This window comes from Benincasa hispida, chromosome 1 (assembly GCF_009727055.1).
Source record: "Benincasa hispida cultivar B227 chromosome 1, ASM972705v1, whole genome shotgun sequence".
NCBI lineage: Eukaryota > Viridiplantae > Streptophyta > Magnoliopsida > Cucurbitales > Cucurbitaceae > Benincasa > Benincasa hispida.
Window position 1 is genome coordinate 26,999,260 of NC_052349.1, and position 15,460 is coordinate 27,014,719.

Genomic DNA, 15,460 nt, shown 5'->3' on the forward strand with positions numbered 1-15,460 from the left:
ATTGAGACAACTTCAAACCAAAATGATATTTTAAATCCGTAGTAGAACTCTATTTCTTATTATTATAAGCGATTCTCTTATTTTTCATATTTTTGTTTTTACTTGACTAATAATAATAATAATAAATAATATTTTGTTTGTGTTAATGTCAAATAATGGCAAGTATAGAAAATTTTTAGGTTCAAATAGAAAATTTTTAGCCTTAACCATTTTGATCCCTGTACTTTAAAATTGGTTTAATTTTAATCTTTGTAGTTTGAATAAATCTTAAATTTTGTCCTTCAAAATTAATTTTTATCGAAATTGGTTAAATAATAATAAGGGAGATTTTCAAAAAAAAAAATCAAGAAAACTATCTACATAAAATAGTAAAATTTTAATCTTCTTTGATAGAAGCTAATAGAAGTCTGTCAGTATCTATTAGTGATAGAAACTCATAGATTCTATCAACGTTTATTAATGTTTTTTCTTTTTGCTATTTCTATGAATAGTTTGGCATTTTTTCTATTTGTGAAAATTCCCCTAATAATAATAATTTTCATGCAAAGAAATATAATATGTTTTCAAAAATCATAGTAAAAATGTTGATAGATAGTAATTATTTTTTAAAAAAAATTAATCATAAACTAACATTAGCGACTAAATTGAGATTTATTGAAAGTTCATGGACTAAAATTAGATAATTGAAAATATAGAAACTAAAATTAGACAAATATCAAAGTATAGAGACCAAAGTGATATTTTAACCAAATTTTAGGATGGGGACATTTGGATCCTTACAATTTGGTTTAGTGGGGGAATACTTGGTAATTATTTTGTTCTATGGACATTATAAATAATTCCCTATATTTTACCGGAGTAGATATGTAAGAAAGAAAAGGTAGAAGAAGGAGGAGAGGAAAAAAAGATACTGCAGGGGTGTTCAAAAAATTCGATAACCCGAAAAAATCGGGTTGGGTTGGGTTGGGTTATCGACTCATTTGGATTGACTTGGGTTCAAATAAATGAAAAATTTATGGATTGAGTTAGTTCATGAGTTCACCTAATATAACCCAAACTAATCCAAATTTATTATTAACTTTAAAATATATATTTTTTATTAATTATAACACAATTATTTATACATATATTGATTTAAAGTAGTTCCTTTTTATTTTAGAAAGAAATTTTCATTATATAAATTGAAATTGAGTTGCTAATTTTAATTCAATATATGAAAATAAGTAATTAGATTTTTACATATTTATATTTTGCTTCTTTTTTTAACAAAATTTTAAATAAATAATCCGGTCAATCCGAACCAATCCAATCTAAATATTTCATGGATGGATTAGGTTGGATTCACTTTTTAATAAGAATTATTTGAGTTGAAAAATTTTACAATCCAAACAATTAGGTCAGAATCAAGTTTTTTCCATCAAACCTATCAACACCCCCTATGCTGTACTGTACCCAATAATCTGGACCTTGGGCCGACCCGATTCAAGCCCTTCCGTTTTGGCACCGCTCAGCACCGCCGCACACAGCGACTGAAACTAAGCCCATTGTTCGAAAAGCGCTGAATTGAAAACCAAACCAAATAGATGTTTTTGTTTACCAATCAAAGTTGACGATGGAGTGAGGAAATCTCGATTCTAAGAGATCTCAAGCTTGAAAGACCCGAAGAAATCGCCTGGAACAAACAAGAAATCACTCTTTACGCTATGTTGCTGCAAATTCTTTCAATATACAGGAACTTGATTCTTCATGTTGGTTTGTCTCTCTCGCTTTCTTTTTTCATCATCTTCTTCAAAATCCCATCACTTTTCCTTCATGGCATATTCACCTACATCCACCCTGATAACACTAACAGCGGCGTCCGAGCCGCGATTAATAGACCTGACGGCTCTACCTCCGTTTCTGGACTAGAGGGGTACCGAAACTTGTCCTCAACTGGTGCCGCTGAGATCAGGAAAAGAACAAAGTCGAAGGACAAGGTTGAGTTTGATGAAAGCAAGGCGCAGATCTTCAGGTTAAAGCTGGATGAGAATCATTTGCAAACGCGGATCTATTACAAAGAATACAGAGATGGTTTCACTTTTACATTTGTGGGTATTTCTTGTTTACTGCTGCAAATTTTCTTGGGTGCATCTAAAAATTCTGGGGTTTGGGGAAATGGGATTTTTGTTCCTCTTCTGTTTGCAATCTTTGCTGGATGTAAGCTATTTGTATCTCTCGCTAAGGTTGCTTTGGAGAAATCTGCGTCCAGAACGTTGGATAGGCAATTGAGTTTACTCTTTGGAGTTTTTGGGTTTCTTTTTGGACTTCTAACTTGTTCTGCTTTTAGCCCTCTTATATTGGATTTTGATCTTGGTGAAATTGGTGGTTTGGGGGCATGTATCGTTGCTATCTTAATGGGATGTTTTGGTGGGTTTTTGTTTATACCTGCAACCAAAATCGCTCGATCATTTTGGCTTGGAACTGATCAAATTAGATGCAATTTAGATATGGTTTATTGTGGATGGTTTTCTCGGATGGTTTTGTATTCAAGTCAGGTAGCCATGGCTCTCACTACCTTGCTTTGGGTTAACCCATTAGCTGAAATTTTCATTAACAAGAACATCGGCGAAGGTACAATTGAACATATGTCTAGTGAAATCCGAAATGCGGACAGATTGGTTGGAAGTATAGGATTCTCAAGGGCTGATTTTGCCAAGCTTAAGCTCTGGTGTTTGTCACTGTCTGGTTTCTTGCAAATCATCGCAGTAAGACAGAACTTGCAAATGTATCTGAACGAAGCTCTGTTATCTTGGTATCAAAGATTGCATGCTGGGAAAGTTCCTGACTTGGATTTCAGTAGAGCGAAGGTTTTTCTGCACAATCACTACTTATGTGTGTCTGCTTTGCAGTTTTTTGCTCCACCAGCCTTAGTTTTGCTTTTTGTTGGGTTATCTCAAATTGGTATCAACTCTTTGAAAAATACCAATTTGGTAAGTTTTCTTCTTCCCTGTTCTTCCTTTGTCCAACAAGTGGCTCTGTTAATGGCTTGGTGGATTGTCTCTGTAATGACTATTTATACATCAGCCACCATTGTGCTATATCGTCGTGGCATATTGTATGTTTCTTGACAATGTGAAATATGCTATCTTCTTCTTCTTCTTCTTCCTTTTTTTTTTTTTTTTTTTGGTTCACTCTCTCTCTCTCTAATTTTTTTCCGGAATTTTGTTCATTGAGTTTAGACTGCTGTAAGATTTTGAGCGAAATGAGAACGGCAACTTGGTTGTAGCCATGAAAATATCCATTTTGTGCTCCTGAACTTCATGAATTATATTGTATGAACGAATGCTGATCCACAGATAAAATTTTAGTTGGTTTTTATTGTCATTGTACCTAATTTGCATTTTGACCTCTCACTGGCGTCTTCTTCAAAATCTTTGCCAGTTCAGGTATGTTTTCTTTCGAATGAAGCAGCATATTCCTGTCATATGATTCTTATCGGTTTATGTTCCGTCTAAATATTTCATTATTAGTTTTTCTACTAATAAGAATGCTTATGAAATATAGTGGTAGATTGTTGAGGTGTTGGATGAAAGAATGTCTTAGAGATGGATATCTTAGGCTAGGGGGCCTCCTTTCCAACTTCCTTATTGCCTTGTTGGGTGATGTCTGAAATTGTTTTTGAATGGATTTTGAGTAGAATTTGTTGATGATACAAACAATTCTTTCTCCAAGGATGAACATGAGATGTTTGATAACTTCTGTAGCGTGGTTCTGAGATGGCCTTAAGAGTGAAAGTGAATCTGGAGAAAGCTGTTGCTTGTGGAAATTTGGAATTACTATCAATATGGAAAAAGTAGTTGCAGGGCTTGGGAGTGTTTTGAGAAAATTGAAGAAATGGAAAATTTTCAACATTGCAAAGGGTTGGCTGTCAACATTGGGTAATGAAATACTTTCTAACCTTCCAATTTATTATATGTTTTACCTTTCCTATTCCAATAAAGAAAATTGAGAAAAATCTCAGTCATGCAGTTGATTAGGAAATTGTTACTTTACCTTTAGAAAAAGTTGACACTGGTGTTGGGAATTTGAAGAAAAGGATGTGATTTTGCTTACAAAATGGCTTTTTAGGTTTCCTCTTCTGAAAGGAAAGTTTGACATGTTATAATTATCAAGAGAATTCTAGTTGTTTCACCAAAAGGAAGAGACACAGGGAGGACCTCTAACCACATTTTGATTAACCCCCAAAATGTTTGTATATTATCTAAGGGAAGATAAAAGATGGGTAGTGCTTACCGTCATCGAATACATTTTCGGTCAAAAGAAACTAACGACTGTGAGACGTTTCACAAAAATTCTGGCATTGATTGAGGGAGGGAAGTTAAGAACTTGTCATGGAGGCTTAAACACAGTAGTAGAAAGTATTCAAAAGAGGTGTTCTGATATATGTCTTTGGGTGGCCAAGTCGGTCGGCGTCGTTAAAAGGGAATAGGGAAGGCGAAAGATTTGTATCTTCATTGATCATTTTATTGGAAATTTTGGTTTTGGACATCAATTTCAAGTGTCATAGTCTATGATGAAGAGGGTAAAGATGATGTAGTAGTTTGTTGCTAAAGATTCCAGAAAAAGGGCATATTTTGTGGGTCAATGTAATAGAGGCTTTTGACTTTGAATATGGATTGAGAGAAATTGAGGAACGTAATTGAGAAATGTTCGATATGGACAAGTATGTTGCAATTTTTTCTCTTTGGTAGTCCTTTTCTCTCTCTTTCTTTCTTTCTTATTTTAAAATTATATTCCTTTTATCATTTATTTTAAATTTCTTATTGGTGGATTCTTTCTCGATTTTAATTTTTGTTAGATTTTGGTCGTCTTTTGAAATGGGACTGGATTTTACCATATTTATACTTTTCCTTCACGTTTACTTTATTTCATTTCACAATTTCTATAAAGACACCTTGAATTCTTCATTCTTTATAAATTAAAAAGAAATGGAGGAAATTTTGGCACGATGAGTAATCAAATGGATCACTTCAATTATGTATTCATTCATTTGAAATTTGGATTATTCTACCTTTTAGAGTTGGAACAATTGCCCTTTCGATTTGAACTATTCCTCCAAAACATATTATTTTATGAAATTGCTTGGAAGTCATTTGGATATTCTACTTTTTAGGGTAATGTTTGAAAGTGATTTTGAAATTATTTTCATACCATCATGTTTAAAAATACTTCGAAATACGATTTTAATCACTCAAACTCAATTTAATGTTTGATTTTACTTTTTTAAATATAATTTTCATACTATCAAAATTGATTTGAAACTACTAAAAACTTGTTTAGCAGTGATTTTCTTGTAATTAATTTTCATACAATTGTATTGATGTTTAGTTTAAAATTCTCAAAAATGATTTTTATATATTTAAGAGTGACCTTATTATGTTTGATTCCAAAAGTGATTTTAGAATTATAAAATTATTAAAAATATATTCTTTATTTGAAAAATTATTTAACTAAATAATTATGATAAATATTTATTTATGATTGATGTAAATGGAAAAAGAAATTGTTTGATGGATAGTTAGTCAACAATATTTTAATAAAATTGATCTATTTAGTTATCTTTGGAACTGATTTTGGGTTAATCACTTCAACAAAAGTCATCAAACAACTAATTCTTCTAAAATGATTTTAGACTTTCTTTAGATCAATTTTATTTCACATAGAGGGAAAACCATAGTGATAAATTTTATCGACATTGTCGATATTTTCATTATATCGTAAAAAAAGCTACAAAACATAAAAAATAAGTAATAAAATATAATATAAATAATAGATATATTAACTTATTTAAAATTCATAGTTCATTTATTGATTTAAATTTATTTTTAGAATTTCTTTTATTTTATAATTTTTTTTAGAAATATCTATCAAAATTGACATTTCATCAATATTTTTATTGAAATTTCTGAAAAATTAATACCTTGTTATTTTCTTTGACCACATCGACATTTTAAAAACTGGGAAAAATATGACTTAATAATTTTAAAATCACATCAAAACGTGTATAACTTTTGAGATTTCTTTTTTTAAAAGGATAAAATAATAAAGAATAATGAAATAATCTATGTGGCTGCGTACGTGGAATGATTTGGATTTGGGAGTACATTATAGACTGGGGTGTGGGTGACAGCTTAAGATAATAACAATTAGGAAAAAGAAGAAAGAAGAAAGAAGAAAGAAAAATAAAGGAAAAGAGACTAGAATTTGGGAAATGGCCGATTTTGATCTAAAACATTTTTTTCAATTTAAAAGTAACGTCATTTTTAAAAATACTCTTTTTAACCTCTTTTTCATATTTTCAGTCTTAAGTAAAGCGACCATCACGGGAAAATATCATTTTATTCTTCAATAAATGATTATTCAATTATCTTCAATATGAAGTCTAATTTACCTAACTCACGTTTCTTAAATTAGAAACTTCAATCTTCAGTTTCACATTTTATTTTCAAGATAAAAATGTTTTAAGTGAGGGTCTCAACTTCAGAGGAATAATCCTTTTCAGAGGGTCCCAAGTTCAGACAAACAAGTTCTTTCCTTTTTTAGAGTTCCAAAAAAGACGGGTATATTGAAAAGTAATTTTTTGTTTTTTTATATTGAAAAGTAGTCGTTTGTCTCATAAAGTTGAGTTCGTAAGTCTTGAAAGCTCTTTATCGTTTGTCTCATTAAGTTACTTCACGAGACAAAAGATGGAAAAATAATTTCACAAAACAAACTTATAACTTTATAAGACAAATGACAGATTATCTTGTTTTGTCTTGTAATATTGTAAGTTTGTCTTGTGAAATTAATTCACAAGACAAAAGACTAACTTATGAATTCAACTTTATGAGATAAACGACTACTTTTTAACATAAAAAAATTAAAAAAAAAAAAATCTTTTCAATATATTTGCCTCTTTTGAAACTCTAAAAAATTGAAAGAAATTGTGCCTCTCAACTTAAAACTCTCTAAAAAAAAAATTATTCCTCTGAAGTTGGGACTCTCACGTAAAGCATAATGACTATTTATTGAGGAGTAAAATGGTATTTTTACACGGTGGACCCCTTCATTTAAATATTGAAATTATGAAAAAGATGTTAAAAAAAATAAATTTTAAAAATGAGATTACTCGGAGAGAACTTCTTAGGTCAAAATTGTAATTTCCCTTAGACTTTCGAGGAAGTTTCTCAAATCGCAGCACCTTCTCATCACTCTGAAGCAAAAAAAATCTTCTCTTCCTCCTCTTCCACGAACTTTCTAGAATTGAAATACCAGTGCCGTACCTGGAAAATTCTCACAACTAAATCTTCTAAAATTCTCATATCGAAGCTTTCTTTAGGGTTTAGGTGCTGCGTCTGATCATTTCGGGATCTGATTTGGTTGTATCTTGTGGCTCCTCTCATGGAGGAGCCCAGGGCCAAGCCAACACCTACTGCAGGCGATTCACAGAGATCTGTGCCCACTCCTTTCTTGACGAAAACGTATCAGCTCGTTGACGACGAGACAATCGACCATGTCATTTCATGGAACGACGACGGATCTACCTTCATCGTCTGGAACACCATGGCTTTCGCCAGAGATTTGCTCCCCAAGTATTTCAAGCACAATAACTTCACCAGCTTTCTCCGTCAGCTCAATACTTATGTAATTAATCCTCTACTGGATTTCTATTTCGTTGCTGTTTTCTTCCCAGGGATGGTGGATTTTGTGTTTGATTTCGGTTTTTTTTTTTTTTGGTATGTGTTCTGTTTTAGGGATTTAGAAAGGTTGTATCGGACCGTTGGGAGTTCGCGAACGAGTGCTTTCGCAAGGGCAAGAAACAGCTTCTTTGTGAGATTCAGCGTCGGAAATTGGCCGCTCCGGTACCGTCCACTGCTTCTAACGCGGTTGTGGTGACGACCGTTGCGGCGATTCCGTCTGCGCAACTACTAACATTGACGGGGAATTCTTCCGGTGAAGAACAAGTGACTTCGTCTGATGAGACACCGACGAGAGCTCTTGCAGAGTTGATCGATGAGAACGATCGGCTGAAAAAAGAGAAAGTTCAGCTCACGGAACAACTGGTTGAGGTGAAATCTCTGTGCAACAACATCTTCTTGTTGATGTCGAGCTTCGTTGAAACTCAATTTAAGAGCAGTTTCAAAGGGAGAGAGAGCGTTTTAACATCGGCAAAATCGCTTGATCTTTTCCCCGTGAAGCGGTCTTCCGACGAAGTCGAAGCGGCGGAGGCCAAGGAGGAGGAGACGAATCAGATCGGCCCGAAGCGACCAAGGGAATGTAAGGAACGGGCGACGGAGACGGCGGAGGATGATACTACTTTGCGGCTTCAACCACCGGATAGATCGGAAGTCAAATCAGAGCGGATAAATTGTCAAAATAAAGTTGATGATGAGAAAACGTGGCACAATCAGGTCCACTGAGTGAATAATAAAATGGATCTGTATTTAACGGCTAGGATAACGTATCGATTTTTCAGAATCTTGTTCAAGTAATCAGCGACGCATGGAATCACTTCCTCAAATTGGGGAAATATGGCACGTGTGACGTGTGCTACCATTTGAGGGGGCAAATTAAGGAAGTTTCCATATTCCCTTTTCTGCATTTTCTTTAAAAAAAAGGAAAAAGAAAATCTAAATGGAACTGAAAAAACAATTAAATTGCATACATATCAGCAAAGCAAGCAGTAACAAAATTTACTTCTTAATTAGCTGAGTTATATTCAAGTTTGCAATGGTATAAAATGAAAACGTAGTTTTTCCGCAACTGATATGGATTAAATTTCTAGTCAAAAGTCAAAAATCAACCCAATCAATCAAACTAAAGTTATTTTGTAATCATTTATAAGGTCAACAAAATTAATTTACCTACCTAATGTCAGATGAATATGGTTATATCGTATTGTAAATGATTTAAAATAACTTTGATTTAATTGATTCAATTGGTTTTTTTAATTTTGACTAGAATTTTGATACATATCAGGGAAAAACTACATTAGTAGCAAGTACAAAGATTTTCATTTTCTTACCTTCTATGCATTTGGAAATTTGAACATGACTCAACAATTCATAAAATGGTTAATGCTAATTGCCAGAGGAATAGAAAGGAAGATTGGATTACATTAGTTGATATAAAATGGATTACAACTGAAGGATTTTGAGCATATACTCCTAAATACTTCTTTACAGTGTTATTCTCAACTCAAAGTACAATCTTTTGCTATCCTTCCAAGTTCCAATTCTATGAAACTCTGGAATTTACTCATCTTTGATCCGTTTAAGAAACTTCAATACCTGAAGCATCGAAGGTCTATTAGCAGGATTTTCTGATAAACAAACACAAGCAATCTGAAGAGTTTGAAGCATCATATGCTTGGAATCAGCATTCAGAACTGTGGCATCTAGAACATCTGCAGCCTGACCCTTGTTGATCTTCTGAATCACCCAACCGACCAGATTTCCACCCTCAATCTCTTTAAAGTCGGGTCCAGTTGGTTCCTTCCCAGTCACCAATTCCAGTAGAATCACACCAAAGCTATAGACGTCGCCTTTTGTAGTCGACCGCCCACTCTGCCCGTACTCCGGTGGGATGTAACCAAAGGTTCCAGCAATCTCAGTCGTAACATGAGTCTCACAAGCACTGATCAATCTTGCCAATCCAAAGTCGGCAACTTTTGGTTCAAAGTCTTGGTTGAGGAGTATATTGCTTGCTTTAACATCTCTATGAATGATGTGGGGTATGAATCCATGGTGAAGAAATGCCAATCCACGAGCTGCGCCTGAAGCGACTTTGAAGCGAGTCTCCCAGTTAAGGACTTCAAGAGTACCGGTTCGGTTTCTCAGCCAAAGATCCAAGCTACCATTCACCATATACTCATACACAAGGAGTTTCTCCTCCCCAAGAGAACAGTAGCCAAGCAGTGGAACAAGATTATGGTGCTTTACTTTGCCTATAGTTTCCATTTCGGCAATAAATTCTCTATGCCCCTGTGTTTTCGCTTCGCTTAGCTTCTTCACAGCAACAACTTTTCCATTAGGCAATGTCGCCTTGTATACGGTCCCAAAACCTCCATCTCCAATAATGTTTGTTTTACAGAAGTTATTGGTTGCTTCCAATATATCAACCAACGTTAATTTCAGAAGGGGCTGCTCGAACATGGCCACATTGATGCTTAAAGGCTCTTTTGATCTGCTGCTGCTTAAGAAATAGAGATTGGGGTCTATGAAACTGTTTAATTTGCTTTCCTCCATTTCCTCTGGATCATTATCTCTCTGGCTTCTAATAATCCGTCTTCGCATCGCGAATGCCACAGTTAGAACTATAAGAACGCTAACAATGATAATCCCAGCAATGCTCCAAGCATTCAAGACTGCAGATCTCTCTAAGCTTTCGATACGGCAATTGAAACCAAGGATTCTCCCACAGAGGTCCTTGTTACCAACAAGTGAACTTTTGGATAGATTCTGGCAAATGCCACTTCTCGGAATTGGACCTTCAAGACTGTTTTCTGCCAAATTCAGGTAAAACATATTGATGAGGCTGCATATTTTCTCTGGAATCTCCCCAGATAGCCTGTTGTTCGAAACATCTAAGTATTCAAGTTGCATAAGATCCCCAAGATCTGAAGGGATTGCCCCTGTGAACTTATTTCCATGAAGATCCAATGTCGTCAAGTATGAAAGGTTGCCCAATGTTCGCGGAAGTACACCCTCAAAATAGTTATTACTCAAATTCAATGTTTCAATCTTCCATGTCATGGAACTTGGGAAAAGTTCAACAACCTGACCAGAAAGCCTGTTCTCCTGTACATAAAGCCCCACAAGATTCAACATGCTGGACAGAGAATAAGGAAGATCACCATCCAACTCATTATAACTTAAATCCAAATGAGTTAATGCCTTCAGACCACCAAAAGTTTTTGGAACCGAACCAGATAATTTATTACCAGTTAAGTTCAACTTCACCAAGCTACTCAAATGACTGAAGCTCTCAGGGATCATTCCCATGAGGTGATTATTCCCAAGATACAGGCCTTGGAGCTTGAGAGCATTGCCAATCTCTGCAGGAATTGGACCAGTAAGCATATTGGCAGATAAATCCAAGGTTGTGAGGTTTGTTAACTGAGAGAGAGATCTAGGAATTGCTCCAGAAAGTAGATTGTTGTTGAGTAAGAGATCCACCACTACAACACAGTTTCCCAGTTCATCAGGTATAGTACCAGACAATCTATTATGAGACAGATCGAAAACACCATGATGCTGAACAAAGCTCAAATCAGGAATGGTCAACTGTCGAAAATAAGCAGACGGATTGGAAGGTATTGCTCCAGATAAATTGTTGTATGAAAGAACTAGGCACTGTAATTCAGTAAGGTCTGCAAGTCTGTCTGGAATCGACCCATGTAGACTGTTGTTTCCGAGGTCCAATGTGGTAAGTTCACTGCAATCTCCGAGCGTGGCAGGTATAGTTCCTTCAAGCAGATTTGAATTCAAATTTAGAACAGAAAGGGCTGTGAGATTACCAATCTCATCCGGTATTATGCCTGTCAACCTGTTGTTGCTGAGAACAAGCCTCTCAAGGGAAGCTGCATAACCAATTTCCGGAGGGAGATGACCCTCTAACTGGTTATTTGCAGCAGAAAATTCCATCAAATCCATCGAGTTCCATATACTTCTTGGTAATGAACCTGTAAAATTGTTGGAGTCAAGGTTGATTACCAGTAGGGGAAGATCTGAGAAGTATTCTGGTATTGCACCAACAATCTGATTGTCTACCAAAACCAACTGTGTAAGGTTTTTACACAGCAAAAATGTGTCATCAATCGTACCCGAAAGGAAATTACTGTCAAGATCAATCTCTGTCAAGGATGCAGCATTACAAATTTCTTTGGGTATTGGACCTGTCAACAAGTTATTGCTCAAACTAAGGTGATTAAGCATCGAGCAATTTCCAATCTCAGGTGGGATTTCGCTGGTAAACCGATTACTCGAGAGTAAAATAGAATCGACATGATCCCATTTGCCAAGCCAGGAAGGTAATGGCCCAGAAAGCTGATTCCTCTCAGCAGAAAATGTTAACATGGAAAGCTCGGAAAGCTCTTGTGGCAACACTCCAGATAGAAAATTGAATGAAAGCATCAATGTTTTCAAATTTCTGCACCTCCCAAGCTCGGCAGGAATAGAACCATTGAGCTCAGTGTAAACAAGATTCAATATAGTCAAGTTCTGCAATTCACCAATCGTTTTTGGGATAGAACACCCAAGTGGGTTGTATGAAAGATCCAGTTTGCTCAATGATTTCAACTTGGATAGTTCGTCAGGCAATGGACCAGTTAAAGAACAAGACGGCGAAAAAAAGTTCTCCAGCAATACAAGGTTACCAACTTCAGGAGGCAACTCACCGGAAAAGTGGTTAATGCCGATATAAAGGCCAGTCAAATGCTTTAGATTACCAATTTCAGGTGGGATTGAACCCGAAAACGAGTTGTTTGAAATGTCCAGAGAAGTTAAAGATGTAAGCTCAGTAAAGATGGTCAATGGGAGTGAACCTGATAAAAGATTGTTGCCGAGGTCCAAGGATAAAATCCTTGTCAAGTTTCCGATGTGAGGTGGAACATTTCCGACGAAGGCATTGCCGGAGAGGTCAAGGGTCCGTAACTGCTTCAAATTTCCAAGCTCCGGCGGGATTTTACCAGTGAATAAATTAGTCCCCAACTTGAGATTCTCCAACTGAGTCAACTCAGTTAGTTCGATAGGGAAGTCGCCGGAAAACTGATTTTCGCCGAGAGCGAGCACTTTCAAGCTTCGAAGATTGGATATCTGAGGTGGGATTGAACCATAGAGGAAGTTGTTTGAAAGGTCCAGAACAGAGAGGCTCAAAATGTTGAAAAGGGACCGAGAGAGCTGGCCTTTGAGTGAAAGAGATGAAAGAGAGAGCTCTGTAACTCGACCGAGTCGGCAAGAAACTCCGACCCAAAAGCAGTGAGGGACCGATGAGTTCCATGGCAGAATTTCAGAGGTCTCTAACGAAGCTTTGAAAGAAATCAAGCTTTCTCTCTCGATAATAATCTCATTCTGGACTGTAGCGCCATTGGAGCTCAAAATGCAGAGCTCGAAGCAAACAATGAAAATGAAAAAGCGTTTCAACTCCATACCCATATGAAAAACCATGATATCTCAATGTTCTAAACCCGGGCTACAAAAACACGAAGATGGGCAACCTTAACTTCCATGGCTATTGCAGAAAGAGAAATTAAACAAAGAGAAGAAGGAGGAGGAGGAGGAGGTTAAGCGCCATTCGCCATAGCTATAATGCAATGGAAGGACTATGGCAAAAGAAGGCTTGTCAGAAAGGAGGCGCAGCTCACGTGACTTGAAGGATGGTATGATAACGGCAATTCTGTTTTTTTCTTCAACTTTAGATCCTTCAAATTTCTTCATATTACTTTTGGGTATTTATTTTCAAGTCCTCCAAGTCCTAAAGAAAATTAAAAAAGAGTCATATTAAGTCATAAATTTTCAAACTTTTGGGGAAAGCAAATCAAAGCTCTCTTTAGGGGGGGTGTTTAAAAAACTAGTCTTTTTGTCACTTCTAGTTCCTTTTTCTTTATTCTTTATTCATATTATGATCAAGTGTTTGTTTTTGTTTTATGGACTAGGGAATAAAAATGAAAACTTTTTGGTTTGTGGGTTTTGCAAATCTTCCCACCATTGTTGGCTGTGATTTCAAGGCCTAATACCTTATTCCTATATGGGTCTATACTTTTTCCCTATTTTGCATTTATTCTAATCTTTTTTGGTAAATTATTGTGGAAAAGAATCCATATTGGTCAAAAGGGAACTGAGAGAGAGAGAGACAATTATTTTGTCACCTATAAACTTGTGTTTGTGGGTTTTAGGGTTCTTAGTCCTCCCCTTTTATTAGGGTTTGGATTTTTTTTTTTTTTCACTTATTCTTTTGTTAATTTTAGGCTCAATTATAACAAATGCCCCTGAATTTTCTTTTGCTTAAAAATATCTCTATACTTTTAAAAGTTGCAATATTATCCCTCAACTTTCATAAATGTTTCAAAACTACACTTAGAGTATAAATTCTTTAAAATTTCGAATAGAAATCAAGACTTGAAACTGTGTGAGGATGACCTAAAACGATATGGTGATTCAAATTTTCAGTCTATGTCACCTATTACACCATTTCACATCTCAATTTTCATCCAAATTCTAACAAATTTCTACTCCAAGAGTATTTTTGAAATGTTTATGAAAGTTCAAGGGTAATATTGCAACTTTTGAAAGTATAAGAGTATTTTTTTAAACATATGAAAAAGTGTAAGGGTATCTTGATTTTACATATGTTAGGGCACAAATACAATATGTGAAATTTATGGTATGTACATTCATATTGATTTTAATCGTCAAAACGAGTTTAGCTCAACCGTAATTGGTATGACCTTCTTTCTAGAGGTTGGAGGCTTGATCCTTTACCCTCTAGTTGTTGTACAAAAAAAATCGATTTTAATCCAGCATAAAAATATATGGCAAAAAAATTTATTTGATTATATACTTTTTCTATGTTAAAAATAAATAAATAGAAAAATTGGTTAAATTTAATTGGGTTGTGTTGCTTTTTTGTGGGATGGAGCATACCAAAGAGAGGCTTCAATTGTATGCATATCAGCATGTATAATGCATGGGACAGATAGAAAATGTAAAATAATAGGCAGATATTTACTCTTTGGATTGTCCTTTTTTCCTTGGGTACAAAACATCCAAAAAACATTTCAACTATGAAAATAAAGACAATTGAAGCTTCTTGGTGACTTGGTGTTTCTTTTTTTTCTTTTTTTTTTCCCCCCCTTCTCCCAAATAAGGCAATTGCTTGACTTTTTATCCACAACCCCTTTTCCCTTCCAATTTTTTCTCAACCAAACTTGTTAGGGCATGAGGCATGATCTACCAAGTTTATCCTTTTGTGAAGACACCATTTGGTTTTTTTTTTTTTTTTTTTTTTTTTTTTTTTTTGAATCTACCTTTTGATTCACCCTTTTCCCCTTTGTACTTGGTGGAACACCTATTTTGAATCAACTTCAATAATTAGTGGGTGACATTTCAAAGCAATTTGGGCCCCTCTTGAACTATAAAAACTTCCCCATGTATACCAATTTGATATAAATTCAAGTTTGTATAAAAGCTTTGTTTTTATTCATCTATATTGTCTCCAACAATAACATATCCACCACTTCTCAACTTAAACATATATGTATCATACTCTATTCAGACCATATTTCCTAACCTTGTTCTCCACTTTACCGTTCTCATTTGTCCAAATAATTTACAAATGAACTTTGCCTTGTCTAATCATAACATTTGTCTCCTCAAAACTTATTCTTTTCTTTTTTTTATTAAATCACAAACCATATCTCTAGACTTGATCACTATGAGTCAGC

General features: G+C 35.0%; 3 protein-coding genes across 3 annotated transcripts; 2 read left to right on the plus strand and 1 right to left on the minus strand.

Annotated features, from left to right (window-relative positions):
• The first annotated feature begins 1,469 nt into the window (after nt 1–1,469).
• Nucleotides 1,470–3,346, plus strand: LOC120073826 (transmembrane protein 161B). Its single transcript, XM_039026731.1, has one exon. It carries the CDS (start codon nt 1,704–1,706, stop codon nt 3,105–3,107), a length of 1,404 nt encoding a protein of 467 aa, XP_038882659.1. The 5' UTR covers nt 1,470–1,703; the 3' UTR covers nt 3,108–3,346.
• Nucleotides 3,347–7,198: 3,852 nt separating this feature from the next.
• On the plus strand, nt 7,199–8,722 carry LOC120081317 (heat stress transcription factor B-2b-like). The gene is made up of 2 exons (XM_039036075.1): nt 7,199–7,662; nt 7,773–8,722. Exons 1-2 carry the CDS (start codon nt 7,420–7,422, stop codon nt 8,436–8,438), a joined length of 909 nt encoding a protein of 302 aa, XP_038892003.1. The 5' UTR covers nt 7,199–7,419; the 3' UTR covers nt 8,439–8,722.
• Nucleotides 8,723–9,114: 392 nt separating this feature from the next.
• Nucleotides 9,115–14,519, minus strand: LOC120081306 (leucine-rich repeat receptor protein kinase EMS1). The gene has a single exon (XM_039036066.1). The coding sequence runs from the start codon at nt 13,182–13,184 to the stop codon at nt 9,273–9,275; it is 3,912 nt and encodes a 1,303-aa protein (XP_038891994.1). The 5' UTR covers nt 13,185–14,519; the 3' UTR covers nt 9,115–9,272.
• Nucleotides 14,520–15,460: the final 941 nt, after the last annotated feature.

What these genes read in the sequence shown, in the direction of transcription:
- LOC120081317 (XM_039036075.1), top strand. Translation starts at nt 7,420, where the DNA reads ATGGAGGAGCCCAGGGCCAAGCCAACACCTACTGCAGGCGATTCACAG. An exon ending in TCCGTCAGCTCAATACTTAT is followed by an intron (nt 7,663 to 7,772) that starts GTAATTAATCCT and finishes GTTCTGTTTTAG; the next exon opens with GGATTTAGAAAGGTTGTATC.
- LOC120073826 (XM_039026731.1), top strand. Translation starts at nt 1,704, where the DNA reads ATGTTGCTGCAAATTCTTTCAATATACAGGAACTTGATTCTTCATGTT.
- LOC120081306 (XM_039036066.1), bottom strand. Translation starts at nt 13,184, where the DNA reads ATGGTTTTTCATATGGGTATGGAGTTGAAACGCTTTTTCATTTTCATT.